Here is a 26,721-nt window from a genome sequence, read left to right on the forward strand (position 1 = left end):
CCTCACGTGATTCAACACCCTCAAGTAATTTATACCATTCAAGGATCCTTTAAACATCATCTACAATATCATACAAGCAATTTCGGCCTACATTACCCATGTTTACATTATAAATTTATTAGATTTATAATAAATGATCAAAATGAACACCTTTTATTATATATTAAGGATCATCTTAACCAAGTAGAATATGTGAATGATCAAAATGAACACCTTTGTTATATATTAAGGATCATCTCAACCAAGTAGAATATGTGAATGATCAAAATGAACACCTTTGTTATATATTAAGACCTATTTCAATCAAGTAAAAACATAGTAAGGATCAAAATAAAGCATTATTCATACATTAAAAACTATTTTGGTCATTTTTTTCATATAAACTACTTGATGTAAATATTTTAAAATAGATATAAATCGTAATTTTCTCGTGTAAGCTGCTTTTAATTTTGTCAATAGTGTAAGCCAATAAAATCATTTTCATAATTTGATTCCCCCCTTTAACTATTACTATTTTATTTTGATTTAATATTAATTGTTTTCTTAAAAAGTTGTTCATTTCGTTCATTTTTACTTGTCACAATTTGACTTGATTCATCTGTTAAAAACAACTTATTGGTATATGTATTTTGCCGCAATATTTCTATTAAATAATATTTTATATAAGATTTTGAAAAATAATTTAAATAAGTATTCAATATTGAGAATAAAACATGAAAAAAATATTATACTTTTTGATATGCCAAAAGTCAAAAGTTACGAATACAAATAAAAATCTAAGTAAAAATGAACATATAAAGCGCAAAATTAGCCATTTTCACTATCAATCTTTTGGACAAGAGAACGTCCCTTGATATTTCTTAAATACTTCAAAACATTTTGAGTCTTCCTTTTACAAAAGTCAAAACATTTTCAATAAAATAAGTATTCAATATTGAGAATAAAACGTGAAAAATTATTTTATTTTTAATACATCAAAAGTAAAAAATTATGAATAAAAATAAAATCTAAATAAAAATACGTAAAAAGCACAAAATTAACATTTTTTTATTGTCAATCTCTTGAACAATAGAAGATCCGTTGATATTTCTTAATACTTCAAAACATTTTGATTCTATTTTTTTTACTACTACAAGTAAACACATTTTCAATAAAAATATTTTCTGCTCAATCCAATTTAATTTGGAAGCTATAACAAATATTTGGGTAGGATATAAGTTATTTCATATTATGATATAGAACACGAGATAAATAATTTTAAAATTATTTAATAATTTTCTATTAAATACAAAGTAATATGATTTTACATTTTTTATCTCGAAATATAATAACTTATAACTCACATGAAATATAAAAACAAATAAAATAATCCGATATTTTATCTTAAAATTATTATAATTTGTAACTCACGTCAATGGTAAATATTTTGAGCTTTTGCTAAAAATATCCCTAAAATTAAAGTCGTCAATATAGTCTAGGCCTGTTGGGCTGAACTGACCTAACCAATAATTTAATTGGGTTGGTAGCCCATTTGAAAAAAGAGTTTTTTAGCCCGGCCTGAATAAGCCTGCTGATTTGAGGGCTTGATAAATATCGGTAGGGCCGGCCGGTGGGCCAATAAAAATTAATTAAAAAATATAATACAATATTAAAATTTAAAATTAAAAAGAGTCCAAACTCAAAACAATTAGGTTAACATTTCTATTTAGATATTTATACTTTTATTTGAAAAAAAACTTAATAAATATTATAAAGATAATTTTATTTGTGGATTTGATTAAAAAGCAGTAACGTTAACATCATGTAATATTGTTTTGTCGATATTTATGATAATATTTTTAAATTACAATTTATAATTTAATTTAATAATTCAAAAAATAATATAATTTTTTTAAAAGTGGGCTGACCCGGCAAGCATGTAGCCCACGTACTTGTGGGTTGGGCCGACCGTTTTCTGGCCCACACCTAAAGTGGGCTATCCCAACATGGCTCGTAAAATGCCAAAACCTGTATGGATTAGCCCGGATGAGGTGGACTAGCACATATTGACAGCTCTACCTAAAATATGACTCAATAAATCCTTATATTATCTAAGTGGGCAAAAAACATCCTTATACTATCCACATAAAATAACAAGAACCATCCTTCACTCTATTTTTTTAATTAAGAAACTGACTGAACCAGTAAAATATATATATATATATTTAATTTTATAATTTGGTCATGTTTTAGCCACAACGAGAGAATCAAAGTTACCTAAAATGAATAAAGATATGGATAAGAAATCAATCTTTCAGTCCCATAATTTAATTTTTGTGTGTTGTTAGTTTAAATGTTTATTGCATTATCAAGTAAATTGATTTGCAACAATACATAAGTTTTGAAATATTTATACAATAGGTTCGATAATTGGAAATAACATGTAAAATATTTCATTTTAAAAATATGACTCCCAATTAATTAGAGGTTTTTTTGAATAAAATATTTAGTACGTATGTACGTTATATACAATGCAGTTCACATTTCATATAATATACATAAATATTAAAAATTTAGTGAAATTACGTAGAGTTATGTTATGAAAATAAAAAATAATTATTTTATTTGAAATTTTTGAAGTTGGAGTTTGTATTTGGCTATACTTTTAACAAAGAATATTTAGAATTTGAATATAGTTTGTCTGAATATGTTAAAACTCTCGATTTCTAAATTTTTTTAAAAACATTCAACTTGACTAGCTTAATCATGCGTACACTTTTTCATTCAATTTGACACATTTCTTTTTGGTGGTCGCTTATGTTTCTTAAAAAATTAGACAATTTAGTACAAGAATATTTTTAGTTCACCTAATATAATATAAAAATGTACTTTAAATTTAAAAATGATTTTAGACAAATATTTTTACTTCACCTAATCTCACAAACCTTTTACCTATTCCCCAATTAAACAAAAACCCCAAAATCCCAATCATCTCTCCCCCTTCCCCTCATCTTCCTTCTCATTTTCACTTTTTTCCCCATTTGCTCACCTCATCTCCCACTTTCCTTTCTCTCTCTAAACACCCTTTTCTCCCTAACCTCTCTGTCTCCTTTCTCACGAGATTCTCCATCCAAAATAGAAAAGAAAAGTTCTAGGGTTTTCTCTGCTACAAAGACTCTGTTTTTATCTAATATTTATAGCTGTTTTTCTACTTTTCTTGCAAAAACCCAGCTGGGTTTTGCTAAATATAAGCTTAATCTTTGTTTGGGCGGAGTTTTTGAGGTGGGTTTTTCTTCTTTCTTCGTTTTGCGATGCAATCCGATCTTTATCACTGTCAGATGTGATGACTATTTTAGTTAGTCAATGGCTTTATCTCTGTCTTTCTTCGCCACACTTCATTTGACTCTGCTCTTCTTACTGTTTTTCGTAAACCCTTTAGCGATTAATGGTTATTCAGACGAGGATATAGACTCTGAGTTCATTCTTTTTCATCAAGATTATACCCCACCGGCTCCACCACCTCCGCCGCCGCACCCCCCGTCGGTATCATGTGAGGATGATCTAGGAGGTGTTGGATCGTTGGATACTACTTGTAAGATTGTATCCAGCGTCAATATAACCAAGAGTGTGTATATAGAAGGGAAGGGGAGTTTTTATGTCCTTCCTAATGTTACCTTTAAGTGTACTTTCCTGGGTTGCGAAATTGGAATTAATGTCACTGGGAACTTTACTTTGGGTGAGAATTCCGTGATTCTAGCTGGAACATTCCAGCTGGTGGCAGATAATGCTACCTTTTGTAATAGTTCTGCTGTGAATACCACTGGCTTGGCTGGTTCAGCGCCTGCTCAGACTAGTGGGACACCACAAGGAGTAGAGGGAGCAGGTGGGGGTTATGGTGGAAGAGGGGCTGGTTGTTTGACAGATAAAAAGAAGATGCCGGAGGATGTCTGGGGTGGCGATGCTTATGGATGGTCCACATTGCAAACACCATGGAGTTATGGAAGTAAAGGTGGGACAACGAGTAAGACTATGGACTATGGTGGGGGTGGAGGTGGAAGATTAATGCTGTTGGTGGACAAGTTTCTAGAAGTGAATGGCAGTTTGTTGGCTGATGGAGGTGATGGTGGTGTCAAAGGCGGCGGCGGCTCTGGTGGTAGCATCCAGATAAGAGCTTATAAGATGTAATATTTCTTTTGCTTTATTTTCCTTTTCTTACTATATATTTAGAATTTCAATTTTCAGTATCTCTGTCCTTGATTTCTTCCATATTATTAGTTTTAATGTTGTTAGTAGTGTACTAGTGTTACTAGACATGTGGATATTCTTGTAATTCCGTAATTAGTTTTCAGTAGGTTCATATTTTTGTGTGTGAATGTGTTTCATTTTCTATAGGATGATGACCCATTAGAGTGTGAGTTAATAGGAGATAGTAGAGTTGTTTTTGAGGGAATACATGGAACTCTGCACCCGTGGGACAAACAAAAGGAGTTTGTCACTTGTGAAAGGTGCCCCCAACATGTAGTTAGTATGACATTCAATGAGCTTTTGGTTTGCACTGGATTTTTTGTGAATGATTATGTCATGTTTCAATGAATATCTTCAGCGAATACATGGTATCATATCACTGTAAAATATGCTTATACCAAATTTTCTTGCTTGTACAAGACTGGACTTGCTCACATGGCTGTTTCCACATCATTAAATATGTTAGCTAGATACATGCAATAGGTTCAAAGCCATGCTTGAATGGATCAAAATAAGTTGGTTTTGAAGAATGGGGTCGGCTGAACTTGCTGAGATATCATCAGGAACACGGAGGCCCAGGAAGTAGAAAAGAAGGATACATGAGGTGGAAACAACTTGCTGGGCCTCCTAGTAGAAAAGAAGGAATAACAGCTCATAAATTCCTTTGTGCTATGCTAGGAACAACATGCATGTACTCTCCATCATGATGACAAAAAAATTCCTCTGTGCTGCGCTAGGAACAACATGCATGTACTCTCCATCAAGACATAGACTCTGCTCATAAAGTTTTGGAGGAAGTGTGCCTGTTGCAAAAAGGAAGATGAAAGTTTGATTTGTATCAATATTTGTGTAGTCATAGGTATTTGAAAGATTCCTTGCTATCTATGCATGCTAGTTATTTATAGATAGATTTGTTGACTAGTTATGTCTTCAAATATTTACACCGAACAAAACAGAGATTCAAATATTTTATATTTTACCTTAGATACTATGAGAAAGAGAGGTGAAGTATTAATTAATTTCTAGATACATTTTATAAGTGCTAGGTCTACATCTACATTTGGTAACGGGTAAAGCTTGGAGGCTGTTCTGGGAGTACTAGCTCTACCCCTCGATAGGTCTTAAATATAAGACACATGATGTTTTCCTGGCGAAGGACACGTTCTCACTTTTTTTTTGAGAAGGTAACATTGTGTATATTCATTGAACCAGTGCATGGGTTGCACTAAACCATATTTACAGCTTGTCAAATAGTACGAAAACTGAATATGAATCCTAACAGCAACCTAGGATATCTGAATCTGAAGGACATTTTCCTACTTAAGACTTAATTCTTATAAAACACTGATCCTTAAGAATTAGCTCTTCTATTGCTTCAATTCTACATGCTAACAGCCTAACACTAATTCTTTAACAATTTTTTTTTGATGAAGTAACACTAATTCTTTAACATTCTAACACTCTCCTTAAAGCTTATACTAGAAAACGAATTTGAGTATGTCTTGTTAAGTGGATAGCATCCCAAGAAACTAAGAAATCTATTTAAAACTGTAGAATTAATAGAAAAAACTCATGTACGATGAACCACTGATGATAATTGAGCAGTAGCACTCATATATTACCTTCACATTGAAAACAAAAGCTTATTTTTTCACTCATACCAAAAGAACGTGCTTTTTATGCCAGGTATATGGATTGAATCGTGAAGTTCATGTCTTGGTTTAGACAATAAATACCATATTAACCTACACTTTGTTGACACCCCCTCACCCAACATCCCTCTCTCTTGCATGAGGAGATAAGATTTTGTTAAATTCTTCTTCTAGAATACTCACTCTGCATCAGTGTGGTGGGTGATATGGAAGGAAGAAACAAGAGAACTTTAAAAGAAAGAAACATAGTCAATTGTGAAGCCCATGAACTAATGTATCTATACTCTAGATCATTGGTGTAAGACAATGGATGCAAAATGATATATGTAGTTTGATAGTTCCGTAGTTACTTCTATGTGTACTAAATAAATAACTGGAATTTTATTTTGTAGTGCATATGCAAATACACCACCCTGGTGGCTGGTGCCAGTACAACTTTTCATAAATTTGCCATGTGATAAAAAAAACGTCCTAATATATTCATGTAGTTTTTCTGTTTGTTAAGTACGGGAGCAAAGTTAAATTCTCAAAAAGAAACTAGACAAAAGTTGTCCTATCAGAAAGAAAAAAATGGAGGATGAAGGGTTTAAAAGGATGTGAAAGATCAAAGAAAGGATTGATATATTAAATGCTGATGATCACATGCCTGTGAAAAGTAACTGAAGCTTTATATGTACTACTGGGAGCTTGCTCTGTAAACTATAAGAATGATAGTGGTAATGGTTCATTAAAAGTGGGATTTTTCCCCTTAAGTTGTAGTGTTTACTTGAACTGAATGTCATCCTGATTCATTGTATCTTTTTATGCTGTTTAATTATTCAAGTCAATTCATTCCTGTCATTGGGGCATCTTGGAAGTGCCTCCTAAAGATCTTGACGTGAATAGATGAGACTCACGGCCTCCACAAATGAATCCAAGCATCTTTAGACTTGAAACTTCAGAAATACCGTGCTGGCTTTGAGAACTAGCTGAATGTAATATTATTGTAACCTTTACTATCATGAATAAGCTTTTGGTTTTAGGTTTTCATGCCGTGTATTTGAATAAGACGGTATTCTAATATCTTGAGTAATGTTTCCTCTTTCGATTTTGGAGTAAATTCATTCATGTAGGAAACGTCGGAGATGGTTGTGCCCTCTTAGAGGCTAAAGTCCTCTAAAACATCACCCCAAAATTTTGTAATTATGTATAAATGTGCTCTTTCTCTAACAAATTCACATGTTATATTTGGCACTCAAGTAGATACTTGTAGTGAGTGGTGTGCAATACTATGATGAGAACTTGCAATTCAACAGGTTATTTTGTTTTTGATAATCGACAAAATGTCCATTGGGTTAGTTAGCCCAACATCTACTGGTTCACAAGTTCAAAGCTTGAACCTTCCTTTATTTGTTGAATCATTAGTCTGGGGGCTTGCTCTATGAATAAGGTATACATTACATTAGAATTACAGTATGTTTTTCAGGTCCTTGATGCATACTCGCACTTTGATTATCATAGCTGCAGTATCCTTATTCTGTTTAGAAGTCTGGTTTCTGTCAACCTTCTAAAATATTTTTTGGTTGTGTTCTTCTGTTGGGGGCAAAGCTTTTCCAAGAGCATTATGGTTCGTGTGATTTTTTTTAAAATAAATAAATTATACAAATATGAACAACAGAGGCAATTGTGTGTGAGAAACAACTTTTTTTAAATTGGGACCACACATTCTTTTACCGAGTTACAGATATCTGAATACGTAGAAATTTTCGACACAACATGCTCATAACACATAATAATATTTTCGAAAATGTTAGAAGAAGATTCCTCTGATGTTCTCTTTCTAATCCTTCTTGGTGCTTTATAATAATATCTTTACCTTTTCATCAAAAAGTAGGGGAGGGATAAGATGACGACTTTTACAGCATAGTCTAATCAAATACCTCAGTGGACATAAGGGGCATATTTTTCTTCATTAATGCATCAGTTTCCAAGGTGTCTTTGTGAATGCATCAATTCCATAAATTTTGACATCGAAGTGGGTATAGTCATTTATACAAAAGGCTCTAAATAGCAGCACATTAAAAAAGAACATTGAATGTGACGCTTGATGTTTGCATCTTCTTGTTCTCCTTGATCTATTTCCTTGTTGATTCTGTTCGTCTTTTCACAAGTTTCTTTTGCTGCTAAAAAGAAGTATTCTTTTTTTCTCAAAAGTTGTTCTTGCACCTAAGAAAGCTTGGGCAATATAAAATAAAATTGTTGTTAATGGCTCTCTTAAGGGGTTTAAACCCCGAATTCTCTGTGAAGCTTACGCTCACTTCGCTTGATTGCCGCTTTGGTGTACACATCAAGGTGCTAAGGCTGCTGCACCTTCACCTATGGGTTCTGTCTTTAAGGGCAAACATTGTATATGTAGCTGACTTAATAGTATTTCCTTTATTTTGTCTAAATATTATGGTTCATATTTATATATGCATTCTCTCGCATTACATTTTTAATTGTTGTTTTCTCCATTGACTCTTCTTTACCTACTCTAAGATATGGTGGTCATGCTTGCTAGCTCTTTTTTTCTGGCAGATATATAGTGAATATGATTCCATGGTCTTCTCGCACAGGCGGGGCACTACCTTGCTGCCGCCATCAACTTTGTACATTAACCTAATAAATTAGTTTTGTTCCTTTGTAGGTAAAAGCTATCATTTCTTAAGGTTCACTTCTGAAAATTGTGTATAGAAGGTTACCCTTTTTTTTAACAAGGGTGTATACTGTGTAGAAGGTCACCTTCAAGGGACAAAAGGTAGAAACCTGCTGTATGAAAGAATACCGACACATTTATCTTATTCTTTGAATGGCTATATATGCATTCATATTTTTTCCCCTTGTCTTACCTTCCTGGGTGATCCCTATTTTTTTCCTCTATCTGTTGGTTATCAGCAGTTTTGAACAGTGAACTAGTGATTTCCTTCTTTTATATGTAAGAGTAATTTTGAAACATTTGAAAATGGAAGCCCAAGTGGCTGACGTAGAAACTTTACTGTAGGTAGTTAATAGAGATGGACTAGATCTTTTCCAAATTTCGTTTTCCAAAACTGCTTGGTGTGTTGCTTGGATCCCATCCCTTGTCAAGCTGAAGTAGTTGAAATGAGGAACAAGGAGAGCCTTTATTCAAATAAATTATATTTTATGATGACCTTCACCCAATTATGCCCGGTAATAAAATAGTGCGTTTGTTCTTTGTCAAAATAAAATAAAATAGGGGGTTTTCTGTGACATGTACTCTGCTTTTCCTATATTTGTGGAGCATATGTATTTCTGACCGAATGTGAGAGGATAGATAGGGATAACCGAAGGGTTTGACCTAGTGATCAATGAAGTTTTAGGTGAAACATGAAGTCTCAAGTTCAAATTCAAATGGAGACAAAAAGCTTTAGGCGATTTCTTTGAATCTGCTATAGTCTTGGTGGACGGAGTTACCCGTTACCTGTGTTGATGGGATGTAGCAGGTACTTGGTGAAATAGTCGAGATTGGCACAAGTTCGCTTGGACACTATCATTGCAAAAAAAGAAGAGGAGCATAAGAACAGAAATTTTTATAGTACAATTCGCGAAAAGGGGTACTTGTGGGTGGAAACATCTCTACTGTAAGACTCTTTCAATAGGATGGCTGCTGCCGTGCATGACCATAGAAGTAATGAAGCAGAAACATATATGGTGTTAGATCATTTGTGTTCGAGTTTTGCTTCTAGAAAAGATGATAGGCTAAAAATGGATCTGTTTTATAATATACACCTAGGTGGTGGTACTGACATAAGGTTAGTACAATATTACCCTAGACCTTCCAAAACTCTAGCAGCCATCTATACAACATGTTATTTCATATTTATACACAACGAACAAGCGGAACAATAGAGTTATATATCCGTTTGTATTTATTCTCCATTCCTGGTTTCCTTCCTTATTTCTCGTATTCCTCTCTGTATGAGACGATAGATACACATTAGGGTGCTCTTCCATATTTTTCTCCTCATATCGTTCATCCTTTTGCTTGCCAATGTCACTCCATCTGTTATAGTTAGCACCTATGGTATGTAGAAAATGGTCAGGGCCAATAACTTTGTAGCAGAATGTATGAAAAAATAACTTTGCAGCAGAGCTGCAATGAAATGAGGTGATCCACATTTTTTCAGTGGGTTTTGTGCATGCAACGCAGAGTGAGAATGGTGCATTTTCTTCTTCATCAATTGTCAAGTGCCGAACATAGTGCACCATAGAGATAGCGTGCACTCTGCTTTCCTTTTTTTTTTTCCTTTTCAAATAAACAAAAATAAATTCTAAAAGGCACATGAAAGAAGCAAGGGGACAGTTCACGGCTGGAAAACCTAAACACAAACTTTATAAAGAAATTTCTTCCATTCAATACTTGAACTTCAACTTTTTATTAGTACCTAGGAGATGAGATGGCTTGCCTAGCTGGATGACAGATAAAATAGGCCAGTTTTAACCTTAAGCATCACTAAGCGACTACAACCTAACTCGAGAGGATCATTGGTTTTCTTCTTAAAATAACTTTTTTCACTTGATATGTAGCCCACATATAGAAATGTTTAACTCTTCGGAAGGTGCAGTATCTCCTTAGTTTACTGAATCAAACCAATGGTTTAGCTTGAACTTTTACATTTGTAATGAAGATATATTTCTCACGCATAGTGTATACCTAATTAGGTGCTTTCTATGTGGTGTTCTCATATGAACAGTGTAGTGGCTTTGTTGACATTTTATTACAATTGCCTAGCCCAGTTATTGGTATGTCTCAAGTTGCAAAAAAGAGTCAAATGCCTTTGCCTGCACTGCCATTTAACCCTTCCTTTTTTAACCAAATGCAGGACTGGAATTGGTAGAATAAGTGCTTGTGGAGGTGACGGTTTTGCTGGTGGAGGTGGTGGAAGAGTTTCTGTGGATATTTTTAGTAGACACGATGAACCAGAAATCTTTGTATATGGTAAGGCTAAGTTTATCTTGCATGTTTCGATAGTTGAGCCTAGGGAGCCAAGCTTTGGAGAATTGACCTCCTCATGCTTTTGGATTTTATGTTGCACATGGTCAATTAAACAACTATTTCTGCATAGCAACTATTCCTTTAGCAGGTTCATGCCTGATCTCTTTTTTGGATGAAAGATTTACTCTAGAAATACTTGTAAATAAGCCTCATCATGTGGGCTTCAGTATATAGTTAATTGTGGCCTTTGGATAGGTAAAATGCTTGATTTTCTATATCATTTTGTTCAGCTGGTACTAAAGGCAATGCAACCTCCGTTTTCTGCCTGCAGGAGGAAGCAGTCGTGGTTGCGCAGAAAATGCTGGCGCAGCAGGAACATTTTATGATAATGTCCCCCGTAGTCTTACTGTCAACAACCACAATAGATCAACTTCTACAGACACACTTCTGTTGGATCTTCCCCAGCCACTGCTGACGAATGTTTATATTCGCAACCATGCTAAGGCTGCTGTCCCCTTGCTGTGGAGTCGCGTTCAGGTTGATGGATCTTTCTTTGTGTTTTCAGTTCTTTCATGGAAGTTACTAGATGTGTACCTCAATTAATTGAACTTTTTTGACACTGAGTCTATTGAGTGAAGTATCACAGAGAAATGAAATTTTCGTTGAGCCTTAGTAAGAAGTTTTTGTTGTTCCTATTATAAAAAAAACTTTTTGTCTTAATTCTCTAGAAATATAGTCCCATCTTTCTCTTTTGCGCTATAGTATTATGTACGCCAAGCTCTTGCCATTAGTTGGTTTTGTGTTTAAGGTTCCACTTTGTGTTTCACAGATTAAGTGTCTTTAACTTGTTTTATTTGATTTTCTACAGACGGGTTTTAGATTGGAGAAAAGGGATTGTTCTGGTTTCCTTAATTTATTTGTACTGATGCTTTACCAATGCTTTTCAGTTGTATAGATAACCTGATGCTTTGTCAGATAAGTTTCGGAATTGAGTTATGTTCCAAATTATGTAACTCATGGTATTTCTAGGTTGTGTGTCACAGGATGGGCAATGAAGCTGAAAACGTTTAAGTTCTGCTTGATGTCTAACTTCTTTTCATCTAAGATGAAGTTGATTTCCTTACATGTGAAAGGAATATGTTAAAGATAGCAAAGCAAAAATCCCAAGAGGAATGGGGGGTCCAAGCGCTCTCAAAGAACAAATGATACAAAAGATTCGGATTCTTTTTTGTTTTTCCAGTAATACAGTTGTCTTATTAAAATTATCTTTCTAACACCCCTTTTAATTGAAGAATTAGTTAATCTGAAGCCTAATAATCAATTTACTTTTGCCCATCAAAAAACTAAACAAGTGAAGGTGTTTTTTTTAAACCTTGAGGTGACCTCATGCCTTGGGAACTTTGCTAGCATATTGCATCATGGTGGTTCTCCATATGCCTTCTGTTTGCACCTCTGCCTTTGTTTTTCCGGTTATGAGCATTTTATCTCTCTTATATAGGTCCAAGGTCAAATTAGCCTGTTGTGTCAAGGAACACTGAGCTTTGGGCTGGCACGTTATGCAATGTCAGAGTTTGAATTATTGGCAGAAGAGCTTTTGATGAGTGATTCTGTAATTAAGGTAAGCGGAAGAATCTTGAAGTGCCCCCTCAAGCCATTTTTGTGGTTGTATCAAAGTGTGGATGGAGTGTTCCAATTGTAAACTCTGATGCACATATATATTTCGTTTACAAATCTTGGTAACTCTCAACTGTTATAATCTAACTTGTGCCTCTACTTGAATCAATTTCTAACTGTTTTTATTTTGATGCATATACTTGTATTGATCAGTGGAAACATCAACAAATTCAATTATATTGTTGTGTGGTATTTTATTGCTGAATGTGTACACTTGTTAGAATCAATGCATGTCTTCCCTAAACCTATACATGAAGGTTGAAATAACAGCTTAGCTAACTATCAGGCCTCCTCGCTGTAGTATTGTAATATACCCTAATGAGCTTAACTAACCATTATCCATAAGCCTCTCCTTAAGTCTTGCGATTTCTCGTACTGTAATATAGAAGCGTGAAAATAATTTTAAATGAAGAGAAAGGCTCCAGGGGTAACTACAGCTGAATAGACTGAAACAGGCCTCGATACCAGCTTTTCACACTGCTGTATAAGGCTTTTTGTACTTAAAAGTGGCTCTCCTTTTACTTAAGATGCCAAAAGTTATCAAGTATTTCACCAACTCTGTATTTTGTGCAATGTGCAGCACCAGTTTTAAAACTGTGGTCCAGCACCATTTTTCTTTGCTGAAAAAATGATTTGCACGTGTATGAGCAAAAGCAGAGTTCATATATTTGCTTTCCTTGTTGATTATTTTTGTGTTCATAAGCAGCCAAATGACTTGTGATCCTCTGTATATTGTTTCTTATTTTATTGAAGATTAATGTTTTTATAGGGAAGAGTTCATCAAAAATAATAATTTAAGGAAGGGTTCTCATAATTATTTATTGAGATCAAAGAGAAACTGGAACCTTATTCACTGATGATATCTGGTCTAAATTGCTGCTTCTGTTCTCATCATATTATATGCTATTATACCAACTTCATCCAGCCTCAGTTTCGCTTTTATGGTTTTATGCTTACTTTTGGTTTCTTTGGCCTTAGTTCTTGACTGTGCTTCTAGAAAACTAGAAGCATTAGTCAGTTGCAGCTTTTGTACTCGTTGTCCCCAATAATGTGTCTTGTATTAATGTAGTTCTGAAGTTTTGCAGTGATGTTATCTGACTTGTTTTTTTTCCCCAGGTTTTTGGGGCGCTACGAATGTCTGTCAAAATGTTTCTGATGTGGAATTCACAAATGATAATTGATGGTGGTGGTGATCAAAATGTTGAGACATCAATGGTTGAGGCTAGTAACCTAATTGTTCTTAAGGTGCTCTTTCTTTTCTGTTCTCTGTTTTTCTTTGTTGTCTTTGTGCGGTTGTTCATTTGAGATGTGTTCTAAATGCCATCTTATGCAGGAGTCATCTCAAATTCGTTCGAATGCAAATCTTGGAGTTCATGGCCAAGGGTTGCTGAATTTGTCTGGACCAGGAGATGCAATTGAAGCTCAAAGACTAGTACTGTCTTTGTTTTACAGTGTCAACGTGAGCAGAAATCTTCTTCTGTGTTGTATTGTATTGTATTGTATTGTTTCTGTTCTTTGTAGGCGATGTGCAATAGATTTCTAACTGGTTCTGAACTTGCTTCGCTTGACACTTGATATTTCCTCCTTTCTTGATTTTTTTAATTTGCTTTGATATCAGTATATTGGTTTTTGTATCGCAGTTAGTAATTCCTTTTCCCTCGCCACCTTTCTGTGAATATCTGATGCATGATAATGTATGCCATAGTTGACACATCATATGCGTTAACTGCTTTTAGTGTTCCACTTGTCTCACTTGCAAGGTGGTAACTGAGCACAGTCTTTGCTCAGGTTTTCACATGGTCCATGTTCTGCCTCGGCTCCTGAGACCCGAGGAGCTTGGTATACCAGTTCCAGAACTTCATATGTAGTTTGAGTTGATCATTTTGTTCTATATATTTTACCCCCTTTTAATCTCTTCCCTCACTTTTCTCTTACTGCATGTAGATTGGCCCAGGATCTGTTTTGCGTGGTCCTTCACGAAATGCGACAGCTGATGCTGTGTGAGTTGCCTTCTCCCTATTCTTTCTTACCTAAGAAGCTTCTTTGATTTGCTAATTGGATATTTGGTGCTTGGTAGGAAACCAAAGTTGAACTGTGATAGTCCAGGTTGTCCTTTTGAATTGCTCCACCCCCCTGAAGACTGCAACGTGAACTCTTCATTGTCCTTTACTTTACAGGTGCCATTGTTTGCCCAGTACTAAAACAAAAATCTGTATATAATATCTGCATTGATTGTACATTACACTTGTCCTACTCTAATACTTCCTTTATCTGCAGATCTGTCGAGTTGAAGATATCCTTGTTGAAGGCCTCATAGAAGGATCTGTTGTTCATTTCCACAGAGCAAGGACTATAGATGTGCAACCTTATGGAATTATTAGCACATCGGGAATGGGTCTGATCTTAATTTCCTTCAGTTTTATATTTGATATGACCATCTTTAGTTTGTTTTATGTCACCCCCCTTTTTTTTAGTATCTATAGGCTTTCTTTAGGCAGGGTCTAGTGATTGTTCAGATCAAATGTTGCACTCTTCCATCTTTAGGTCATTCAAAATGTATGATAAGCTTGAGAAATACTAGTGATATAACTATTCAATGCTTTGAGAGTTCAAGTTCCTTTGCTGAAGGGAGGTTAACTTTATCTTATATAAAAACGCCCAAAGTTTAGATGCAATTTTCAATAATTTATTTCTCAAACAAATCAAACTATAACAATTTACTTAATCTATCTCTAAATTTAATATTAACCCCATATACAGGCTGCACTGGAGGAGTAGGCCAAGGAAAAGTTCTGAGCAATGGTCTTGGTAGTGGTGCTGGTCATGGTGGTGGAGGCGGATATGGATATTATAATGGAAGCTGCATTGGGGGTGGCATCACATATGGAGATCCCAATTTGCCATGTGAACTCGGCAGTGGAAGTGGGAATAGTAGCCTTGCTGGATCAACTTCTGGTGGTGGTGTTCTTGGTAAGTTTGAGTTTGTCTTTTTGACTATAGTCCCCAACTTCCACTTTCTTTTCTGTTGTAGTTTTCTCATAATTTGATCATCTGATGTTTCTGTATATGATAAGTGACCAACCTGCGGATGGATGATATGTTTTAATGGGTAATTGGAACTAATTGCATAAACATCTATAATCTATTGCTTTACTTATTTTGTGTTAAAAGTGGAAAATTCTTAATATGGCTTGAAGTCTCCTCCATATGCAGTAGAATCAGTATCATGGCATGCCGTGTGTGTTACTGCAAAGCGGCAATGTATGTTTTATATTTATAATACAGAAATTTAAATGTTAAGCTGCAACAGTTTAAATGCCACTTTTTTTCTTTGGTTCTGTTTTTAGAATGGTAGCAGTTAGTCTATACAATTATACTCCAATGACACTATCTCCCTAGTAGATGTACTAGACTCAATTTTGGATCAGATAGCTGGATTTGATGAATTGTAAATATTGCTCAGTACTGCCTATGTACTGTTGTAGTAATTTACAAAGTTACCTGTTTCAAAAAGAACGGTAGCAGTTAGTAGGCGTTTGGCATGCGATATGGAATCGTGATATGAAATCATGAGATGAAATCAACGTTTAGACATGCTATTTTATGCTGATTTCATCTCATTGATATATTTACCAATCAAATTGACCAACAAATGACTCAAACTAACAATGCTGGTTCGTTTTCTCAATCATATGAACGATAAACGCAAGTTCAACGTGAGTTGGTCGTCCGTACTTTGTTGGAGGATTATATAAAAGAGTAGTAGACCAAAACTTATGTTTAATTTTATTTTTTATTGAATTAAAACATGATCAATAATTACTGTATTTTTTAAGAATATGTTCGTGATAGTATATTATGCGATTTTATACTTGTGCTTATTTGATAAGATTTTATAAAGAATTGAGACAATTTTAATAGTTTTACAACATTAAGGGTTTTTATGTTTATGAGAAAACATACAACATATACAATCCAAATCGCATGTCCAAACAAAACTTCAACTTCATCTCATGATTTCATATTGAATGGCCAAACGAGCCCTTAGTCTACATATCCACCAGGAATACTACATAAAAATATGTAGTCCCCCTTCAAATGTATTACAGCTCACAGCTTGAACAACTATCTGTTGTTTCTATGAATAATCTAAAGATAAAAAAACATCTTCCATTTGAGGTATTAATTTCTGCTTACTCCAAAAATCAAACGGAGCCAAACAATTCATTTTAAACCCCTGCAAGTTGCTTTACTTGTCTTCAAAGCATCTCCTATTCCTTTTTCTTTCCACACTGTCCATGAAATGCATGCAGGGATAATCTTCCACCTTCCTTCCTTTTTGGCTGCATGGCCATCCTTGTTCCAGCTGTTTAGCAGTCCTTTAAAGTTCCCTGGCCTCACCCTTTTAGTCCTCAGATAAATGAATATTTCCACAGTTGGTTTTTCCACATACAATGTAAAATAAGATGGTTGACTGTCTCTGCCTGTTCCCCACATATTACCCATCTAAAACATAGATGAATACCTATCGAATTCAAACTCTCATGTGTCAATACTCCTACTTTAAGCAGAAGCCAAGTAAAGCAGTCCAATGACGAATCTCCCATTCCCTTTTGTCCCCACATTATAACAATGTCACCCCTAATCCCACTTCTTTTTGTCGCATCTATAGTGAGTCTTAAATTTGATTGAGGTCAGACCCACTCTGCATTCATCGTGTTTTGATCCAAAAATCAGATTTTATTGGATGAATTGATCACCTCATTACTTTAACTTTGAAGTAGATATATCTCATTCAAATTCCCACCCACACCCCTCTGAGTGGTATACATAAGTACAAAATCTTCCCAAGTATATGGTTCTTTACAAATAATACACAATTATATAATACTAAATACCAATTCATACCTCATTGGTGCACCAAAATTTAACCAGTTACAGGAGATTAGCGGTCAGTCCAAAATCATTTTCGCACTTCCCCAAGCTTCCCTCTTTCTTCTTAAGTACCACATATTAGCCAAAGGTTGTTTGTCACATGCTTCTACATCTTCTAATCCTTTATCAGAAAACCCAGCGGAACATAGCTGTAGTATGTGATGTCTGTATTCCAATCAGACTCAGAACCATCCACCATAATTGGCTAGCAGCCAAAAGTGACTTGTAACAATTGGTCCACATCTTCCCTCAAGCGTTGTACATGTGACACTGCTAATTACTCCTTTTTCTAATGAAGTAATAGTTACAGATGATTTCTGTGGTTGGCCCAACTAGTTTAGGATTGAGTCACAGTTGGGTGTTCCTTGATTGAAGATCTAGGGTCTTCGTGTTCTCCAACATGGCAATAATTATATAATATATCTGAATCTAATGCTATTTCTTACATTGTGCTCTTCCTCTTATTCTTCACATCTCCATTTAAGGTCCAAATACCATTTTTTATAAATATAAGACTTCCATTAATAAGCACAAGTTGGTGTTGATAAGTAAGTACAAGATGTACTTGAGACAGTTGTCTTCCACCAAGTTTACCAACAAACGATACAAAAATAATTTCTCCTTACACCAAAGTACAAGTGAAATAAAAAAGATCTCTTAGTGCTTTCTACATCACTTTCAAGTTCCATATACTCCTATAGAGACAAGGTGGTCATGTTCCATGTTGCTTTTCTTTCGTTGCCAATTCTCTCCAATCTTGAACTTGTAATTGCTTCCTCCACTAAGGTTTAAGTACTTTTGTTTGATAAAATGATTTGTTGTCACTCTTTGAAGTTTGATGAGGTAAGAGAGCATGGATCAGGTGATCCATTGGATTGTTCCAAACCAATCATCTTGGACCTAGCTAATTGCTTCTGATGGAAAGTTTGACTAAACAGATAAAAGAGCTTGGAAAAAAGTTATAGATTGTTCTGCTAAGCTCACTTCGCTTCTTAAGCTCTGCTGATTATTTCAAACTTAGCGAACAAGTAAGCGTATTTTGTAAATGTGATACACTCTTTTTTCAAATATGCCGGAGAAAAATATCACATTTGCAACAAATTTTCTACCTGTCAATTTCTGTGTGCTTTTACTAATTTAAAGCCTGTACCAAGTGCAGGTTTTTGCTTGAATGCTTATGATTCGTCAAAGATATATTAGTTCTGGTGTGAATGTTATCCTGGTGCATTACACATTGAATGAATCCAGTTACATGCTATTATTTGACTATTTGTGATGAATAACAGTTATGGTTTTTAATGCTTTCTCGTAAGCCATCTTTGAATATTGTGTTAGTTTGTTTTCTGTCTTTCTTATTTTTCTGTTGCCATCCGAATGCAGTGATAGGTTCATTGGAGCATCCCCTGATGTCTTTGTCGGTTAAAGGCAAAGTTGTCTCTGATGGGGACAGCTTTGAAGAAAGCTTCGGGAAGAAAGGCTATCTAACTAGAGGTCAGTACATAGGGCCTGGAGGTGGATCCGGTGGAAGTATTCTATTATTTCTGAAATCACTGGCTGTTGGTGAATCTGGCATCGTGTCAAGCATTGGAGGGACTAGCAGTTCCAGTGGTGGTGGTGGTGGAGGTGGTGGGCGGATACATTTTCACTGGTCAGAAATTCCTACTGGTGATGTGTATCAACCTATAGCGACTGTGAATGGAAGCATCTATACAAGGTTTGTGCTGAAAAGAACGTATTGCTAATAATTTTAGTTTCACAAGTCGCACTATTTTTAAGGTGATTGGCGATAAACGCGGTTCACTTGATAGGTTGTGGATAGCATGTGCAATCATCTTAGTGTATCTTTGTTTGGTCTAGTTGACGATAGAAATTGCTGGTGCAGACTGGGCTATTTTTTATGTGTGCTAGTGTACTGGTAATACCATGTTTAGATGCATCAAAAGATGGGCAATCTTGTCTTCATGAACAATTTACTTTCTGACAGTCGTATGTTACACTACATCAATAGATGCAAATAGTTAGACCTGAAATATCCAAATATTAAGTCTTGTGCATGCGTCTTTTTTTTTTTTGGGCTGCTACTCTGTTTATTTTGCTATGTAGTTGACTTTCTTATCAAATTCTCTGCTTCTAACTTGACGATGTATGGTTTAACTCCAGTGACTAGATAGAGTTGTAGCGACACTTTTTTATTGTTCTCTTTGGAGGTATGACATTACTGATTATATTGCTTATAATACTTTCTGAGCACCGATGACGCATTCTAATGAATTATCTCTTAGTGATGTAAATTTATCAGTTGCATCTATTAGTATTTGTCAAATGAGCTAATGGGTAGGATCTGCTTCGGAACCTCAAGTGCAATTTTGCTGCTTCAAATATCCAAATATTAAGTCTTCAGTCTCTGATCCAGTTAAATAAGAGATAACACTAGGCTACTAGAGAGTAGACTGTATTATTTAATCCTTCTCTTTTTTTTGGAGAAACTGACTGGATTAGAAGTTTCCCAAGTGTTGATACATTTGTTACAGTTGGATACTATGAATGTATTTAAGATACTCATGACTGATATCTCTCATTTAATTAAAGGTAGTACTAAGAATTCCATTGTAATTGTAACTTCTTTGTGTATCTCAAACATGTGTTGAAATTCTTAAATATACTCTCCTTGCGTTCAGTTTTGAGTAACTTACCAAGTCTTCTCCAGTTGAATTAACCAATTGTTCCTCGAATAACAATATCTGAAATATACAGAGCATAAAAAGTGTTCATAAAGCTCATATCTTTTAGAAAACATCTTTTTATTTGGTTATATTTACAGTGTCAGGAGCAGTTAGCAAGTAGTTAACACAGATTATTTCATCCTTTTTTTTGTTTGGGAAGTTTCTTTAAATTATTGTAAATAACTTATGCTGGAGGTGAGTGATACTCGAAGAGTCTCAGAAGAGATCTTCAATGAGCTTTCGAATCAATTACAAATTCAGTACATTTGTTGACATCAATTTAACAATGATTCCAGGAGTTTATGTTTGTTGTATTTCTGTCATGTGTGCTGTTTCCTCAGGGGTGGATCAGGTGGAGAGCAAGGTGGTATTGGTGGAAGTGGAACTTTGTCTGGAAAGCCTTGTCCAAGAGGGCTTTATGGGATTTTCTGTGCGGTAAGTGCCAAATGATATCTATAAGCTTTTCGTTGTTTAAGGTTTTACTTGAAACAGCTTGAGAGAAGGTCAAAGAATAATTTCCTGGATGGGGGTGGGGGTTTGTTTCTTTTTTCATAACATAGGCCTGTTGCCTTTTCCAACTGTTTTTCTCCTTCTTTGAGTCTCCTGTTTTTATTGGAATTCCTCTGTTGTGTCTATACAGGAATGCCCACTTGGTACTTTCAAGAATGTCACGGGATCTGATAGAAACCTTTGTATTTCATGCCCAAATGATGAACTCCCACATCGAGCTGTTTATATTTCTGTTCGAGGTATGAAAAATGATGAGATGTTTATAGCAACCTGCTAAGGCTTTTTCACCATCTAATAGAGGAAACAAAGAGGCCAGATATGGGGTGGGGGGTGGGGGGTGTTCAGTCTACTTTTAAATAAGTACTCCGCATTGTTTTTTCTCTTTCTTCATGAAAGTCTGCTAGTTGATCGATATGTAACATACAGAACATCTATATCAGTGAGATTTACTCGTACATCTGTGTGTTTCCTGCATTGTTGACATATTTTCATGGTTATCCTGTTGCTTCAAAATTTGTGAAATTTTGTTCTCTACGCAATTTCTCTGCTAATTTATGGTTGATTCATTTTAAACTGACTTTAAGGGGCTTTCCTTGTAATAGGTGGTGTTACGGAACGTCCTTGTCCTTACCGATGTGTTTCAGAGAGATACCATATGCCTCATTGTTATACAGCTCTTGAAGAACTAATCTACACATTTGGAGGGCCTTGGCTGTTTGTTTTTCTCCTTTTAGGTTTTCTCATTTTATTAGCCTTAGTTCTTAGTGTAGCTCGGATGAAGTATGTTGGTGTCGACGAGTCACCTGGTCCTGCTCCCACACAACAGGGTTCTCAAATTGATCACTCATTTCCGTTTCTGGAGTCACTCAATGAGGTTTGTCAGATGTCTTGCTTGCTGACATACAACAATGCACTGTATTAGATTGTATATATTTTTTGCAGCTCAGGTGAAATTTGACATATTCTTTCTTTCAGGTTTTGGAAACAAACAGGGTTGAGGAGTCACAAAGCCATGTCTATAGATTGTACTTTTTGGGTCCGAATACATTCAGTGAACCTTGGCATCTGTCTCATACTCCTCCCCAGCAAATAAAAGAAGTCGTGTAAGATGGTTTCTTTTTTTATTGTCCTGGTATCTTCAGTTTACTCTTTTGTTTAGAGTGTCTTGCTTTGGCTGTTTCACATGTTTCATCCGAGTCTTTCTTCGGATAGGCACTTTTCAAGTTTTCTCTTGCATTAATTACTTCAGAAGGAAAAATGAGGGAAGAGGATATATACATTTCTTTCTGTCTCCATTTTCCCTTAGTTCTTCATTTTTAATTTGTTTTTCCTAGAATCTGGTTTTTAATTTTATCTTCTTCAAAAGAATAAATTACAAACTGGGAAATAGCTATTCAGTGGTTTTGTATTTATCTGCCAGATATGAGGGTGCCTTCAACACCTTTGTGGATGAAATTAATACTATTGCTGCCTACCAATGGTGGGAAGGAGCAGTGCATAGCATTCTTTGTATCCTTGTGTATCCTCTTGCATGGTCATGGCAGCAATGGAGGCGTAGAATGAAGTTACAACGTCTTCGTGAATTTGTTCGGTCAGAATACGATCATGCTTGCTTACGTTCTTGTCGATCACGTGCTCTTTATGAGGGGCTGAAGGTTAGATTATAGTGTGCTTTGATCAAGTATCACTTACCATAATATTGTATTTAAGCACGTTTAGAAATTAGAAGGTGTGAAATTTTGCTTCTATTATTTGCTGTTCAAACTCCATTTTTGTACTCTGGGCTTTGTATGTGATTGTTTTATGCAGGTAGCAGTCTCTTGGGTCTTTTCTAGTGGAACTTTATTTATTCATTGATAAAGTGGTATAATCATTTTGTTATAAGTTTGAAACTACAGCATCTTCATTCTGCCAGGTCTTTAGAGGACACCTTTATCCTATTGAGCAGGAAAAACAGCACCTCTGTTGTGGCATAGCTCTAGCCTCTACTTATTGTTAGTAAAAGCCATACTGATGTGTGCCTTTTGACTTGTATTTCTTCCATCTGTGTACTATAACTCGAAACTTGATTTCATCTGCTGCCTCTTCAGTTTTTGACTGTCTATGTCTTCCTAAAAATTAAACACTTCCATCTTAATTTTGTTGTTCAGCCATATTTAACAGTTTCTAAAGGTTGACATATCATAAATGCTGCTTGGATTTGTCAGATGTTAAATTAAACTTTTTCTTAATACATTAATGATGATTTTCCTTTACAGTTGCGAAAGGTTTTAAGTGTTATTTTTCCCTTTTTTTATCTGGTCTTCAGTGTAGAGTCTCAAAAGCAAATTTTACTGAAGCATATGGTTCGAGAAAGACTTCTCAACCTTATTTATGGTCTCCATGATTGTAGGTTGCAGCAACACCTGATCTAATGCTGGCATATGTGGACTTTTTTCTTGGCGGTGATGAGAAGCGAAGCGATTTGCCTCCTAGTCTTCACCAGAGGTTTCCGATGTCTCTTCTATTTGGTGGTGATGGAAGTTATATGGCTCCACTCTCTTTGAATAATGATAACGTTATTACCAGTCTGATGAGTCAGGTTGGTCATCCGTTAAAAATTAAAAAGGAATTTAGAGACAGAAATATTTCCCCAACTTTGATCAATTTGTACTTAAGATTTGCATTTGTTTTCAGTCCATTCCTCCTACGACATGGTACCGTCTTGTGGCTGGTTTGAATGCTCAGTTGCGTTTAGTACGCCGGGGTTGCCTTAGTACAATGTTTCGCCCAGTGCTTAGATGGCTTGAAACTTTTGCCAATCCTGCTTTAAGGATCTATGGTATCCGCGTCGATCTGGCGTCATTCCAAGCAACAACTGACAGCTATACTCAGTTTGGACTTTTGGTGTGTGTTATTGAAGAAGCTGGACTACTGCCTTTTGAAGATCTTGATGAAGGTTCCAGAAGTGAACAACTATCATGGTATGTTGTGCACTTAGAGTTCCCTTCACACAGTCTATTTGGTTTCTCCTTCCTTTTGTCTCCACTCCCCTCCATTTTGGCATTCCTCCTTATCTCATACTTCCCATCATTCCACTTGTATCTGTTCTTTTATACAAGTCATGAGTACATATTAAATATGTATTAATCGTATATGCATTGTTCGTATTGCTGGCAGTTTCTGTCATTTATTGTGAAATTTCTATATGGATATCTTGTGGTCACTGAAGGAGGAGTTGGAGGGTAATGGCAAAAGACTGCAGGGGTTTTAATCATCTGAAGTCCTAGATTAATTAGTTCATGTCTGCAAGTTAAAACGTTTTATAGTAACATCCAATGTCCCTCTTGAAAAGGAGTTTTGCTAGAAAAGAAGAGCAATTCATAGCTATTGCATACCTTAACATTATCTGTGCCAATCTCTGCCATTTTTGCCATTTGGACTAGGCCCCAAATGGTTTCACCTATTAATGTGAGGGAAAATATTGATTTCACATCATTCCCTTTATTTGACTCCCTCACTGCAAGGGCCTAATAGATCTATTTGTTCCATTGTTTGCAGTGATAGCAGCATAGATGGGCAGAATCCTGCGGGCTATCTAAGAGATGAATCAATTTTAAGGGGGGTTGACAAAGGCACTGTAAAGCGGAACTTTTATGGTGGGATTTTAGACATTGACAGCTTAAAGATGCTCAAGGAGAAAAGAGATCTGTTTTATGTTCTCTCTTTTCTAATCCATAACACTAAACCAGTTGGTCATCAGGTCTGCCCTACTTTCTTTGCATCTCTTGGAGTATGGCCTTTAAGTTTCAATACTGAGGACATTTTGTTAATGTTGCAGGATCTTGTTGGTTTGGTCATTTCGATATTGCTGCTGGGCGATTTTAGTTTAGTGCTGCTAACTCTGCTCCAGCTGTATTCGATTTCCTTGGCAGATGTGTTTTTGGTTTTGTTTGTTTTACCTCTTGGGATGTTACTTCCATTTCCTGCTGGAATTAATGCTCTCTTCAGTCAGGGGCAAAGGCGTTCTGCTGGTCTTGCACGTGTTTATGCTTTGTGGAACATTACATCCCTGATTAATGTTGTAAGTAACCTTTATTCTTGAAAAGAAAAGAGTACATATGCCTGTTGCCTACTTTTTTTAGTTATCTATATGTTCACTTCCGTACTTATATACCTTCCATTGGGCCCAGAAATGGTCAGATTCTTTAAATGGTCCTTATCTTCTGCCTTGCCTTTCCTCTTTACTTAATGTGTCATACTCTGGGATTGACTGATGGAGGGAAAGCTGCAACATCACTGATGTTCGATATAAAAGCATCCCTTGTATAGGACTTCACATTTTCTCTTGTAATATACTTAATCTACTTCTGTTCTTTTCCTCTGTTAGGATTCTTTTTCCTGATAAAGTGCCAATTAATTTGGAGTTATGATCTTTGTATACTTCTGAATGGGATCACTTCAAATTACTTCCTCTCTCAAATTACATATTCTGCAACCATAAAAAGGTTGTTTGATGAAGAACCATTCTGCCCTAACAGTGCACATTTTTGGCACTCGGGCAATACCCTGTCCAAGTTAATATACGTCTCTGTGTGTCAATTACTTGGGATGTGTATTGATCCACTGAGATGGTTGAGTTGCATCTCTGATTCTTTTGTCATGAGAAGTTCTGATCTTTTTTATTGAAAGGTTAGATCATTCAGGGGTCATATGGTAGGGTGTACAAGAATAGCGTTGAATAGGGTGTTGTATTAAAAATGCTGATATCACTTCTTATGTGCTGTTTGTTTTTGTTTAAAAGCATGCATTACATAATTTCTTAAAAATATTGTTTACCTCCACAAATACAGTGGAAAGGATGTGAAAAAGGTTGAGGGGGACAATTGGGTTTTTTACTATACTAATGCATCCATTGCACATGATTTGTCATGTATTAGTTTACATAGCATTATACCAAATAGAGTGTGTTACATAATGGTAGGTTGAAAAAGTGGACCAAACAAGATGTTAGTAACACACAAAGTTATGCATGCAATAGTTTTTCTAATGCATCTTACCAAACGACCCCACTGTCTAAACCCTTTGCTGGGGGTTTTAATCTTTAGTTAGGACTTAGGACTAGTATTTATTTGTTAGGATCTCTGTAAGTAGCTTCCTCCTCTTTTTTTTATCTTCTTTTTTAAGGTCTCCAGCATATCCTTAATGCTGAGGAATACAATATTACCAATTTTTATTTTTTTAAGTAATAACTTAAAGTTAGCCAACCGTTTTCGGGTTATGCCTACTTACTCTGTATATCATCAATTTCATACCAGATTGTCGCATTTGTCTGTGGATATGTTCACTATATCACTCAGTCAAGCAGAAAGCTTCCTTACTTCCAGCCATGGAACATGTAAGCATTCTGAAGTTTGTCCAATGTTGTCTGAAATTTATTCAATTTCGTACTGTTGTGGAACTTTACGTGGCGCTGTCAAACAATGCTGTTTATTCTTGCAGGGATGAAAGTGAGTGGTGGATATTTCCTTTTGCACTGGTTCTGTGTAAATGTATCCAATTGCAGCTCTTAAACTGGCATGTTGCTAATCTGGAGATTCAAGACAGGTCGTTGTACAGCAATGACTTTGAACTGTTTTGGCAATCATAATACTCAGCTGAGCAGGAATATATTCCGCTAACACCCTATCTTTTTTCTGGGTTCATTTTATTTTTTCTGCATCACCCACTTTTTGCCTTTTTATAGTCCATTTAGATAGTGAATTGTCACAGATGTAGAAAGGAATTGGGTAGAAAACAGAAGAAAGTTGAAAGAGTAGATAGAAATACTGAGAGAAGCATTCATTGTGTAACACCCCCCACCCCACTTTTGGTTGTGCAGTTGTGTTTCTTCACTGTAAATATCCAAGAGATCCCTCCCTCTTCTGGAAATTCTCATGTAATCTTTTAAGGGTGATGTTCATTAGTTTATTTTATTCAATAAGATGTGCTTTACTACCTCTTAATTCTTTTTGCCTTTCTACCTGCACTATGTTCTTTCTGAAAGTAA

At 35.5% G+C, this 26,721-nt stretch overlaps 1 protein-coding gene across 1 annotated transcript; it reads left to right on the plus strand.

Annotated features, from left to right (window-relative positions):
* The first annotated feature begins 2,880 nt into the window (after positions 1 to 2,880).
* On the plus strand, positions 2,881 to 26,677 carry LOC101243915 (uncharacterized). The gene is made up of 22 exons (XM_004245083.5): positions 2,881 to 4,160; positions 10,739 to 10,854; positions 11,183 to 11,388; positions 12,350 to 12,469; positions 13,642 to 13,770; positions 13,859 to 13,984; positions 14,470 to 14,525; positions 14,603 to 14,702; positions 14,803 to 14,920; positions 15,286 to 15,495; positions 18,841 to 19,174; positions 20,525 to 20,618; positions 20,824 to 20,932; positions 21,296 to 21,567; positions 21,669 to 21,796; positions 22,114 to 22,348; positions 23,086 to 23,274; positions 23,370 to 23,656; positions 24,234 to 24,435; positions 24,514 to 24,756; positions 25,991 to 26,070; positions 26,175 to 26,677. Exons 1-22 carry the CDS (start codon positions 3,343 to 3,345, stop codon positions 26,320 to 26,322), a joined length of 4,320 nt encoding a protein of 1,439 aa, XP_004245131.1. The 5' UTR covers positions 2,881 to 3,342; the 3' UTR covers positions 26,323 to 26,677.
* Positions 26,678 to 26,721: the final 44 nt, after the last annotated feature.

This window comes from Solanum lycopersicum, chromosome 8 (genome assembly GCF_036512215.1).
Source record: "Solanum lycopersicum chromosome 8, SLM_r2.1".
Taxonomy (NCBI): Eukaryota; Viridiplantae; Streptophyta; class Magnoliopsida; order Solanales; family Solanaceae; genus Solanum; species Solanum lycopersicum.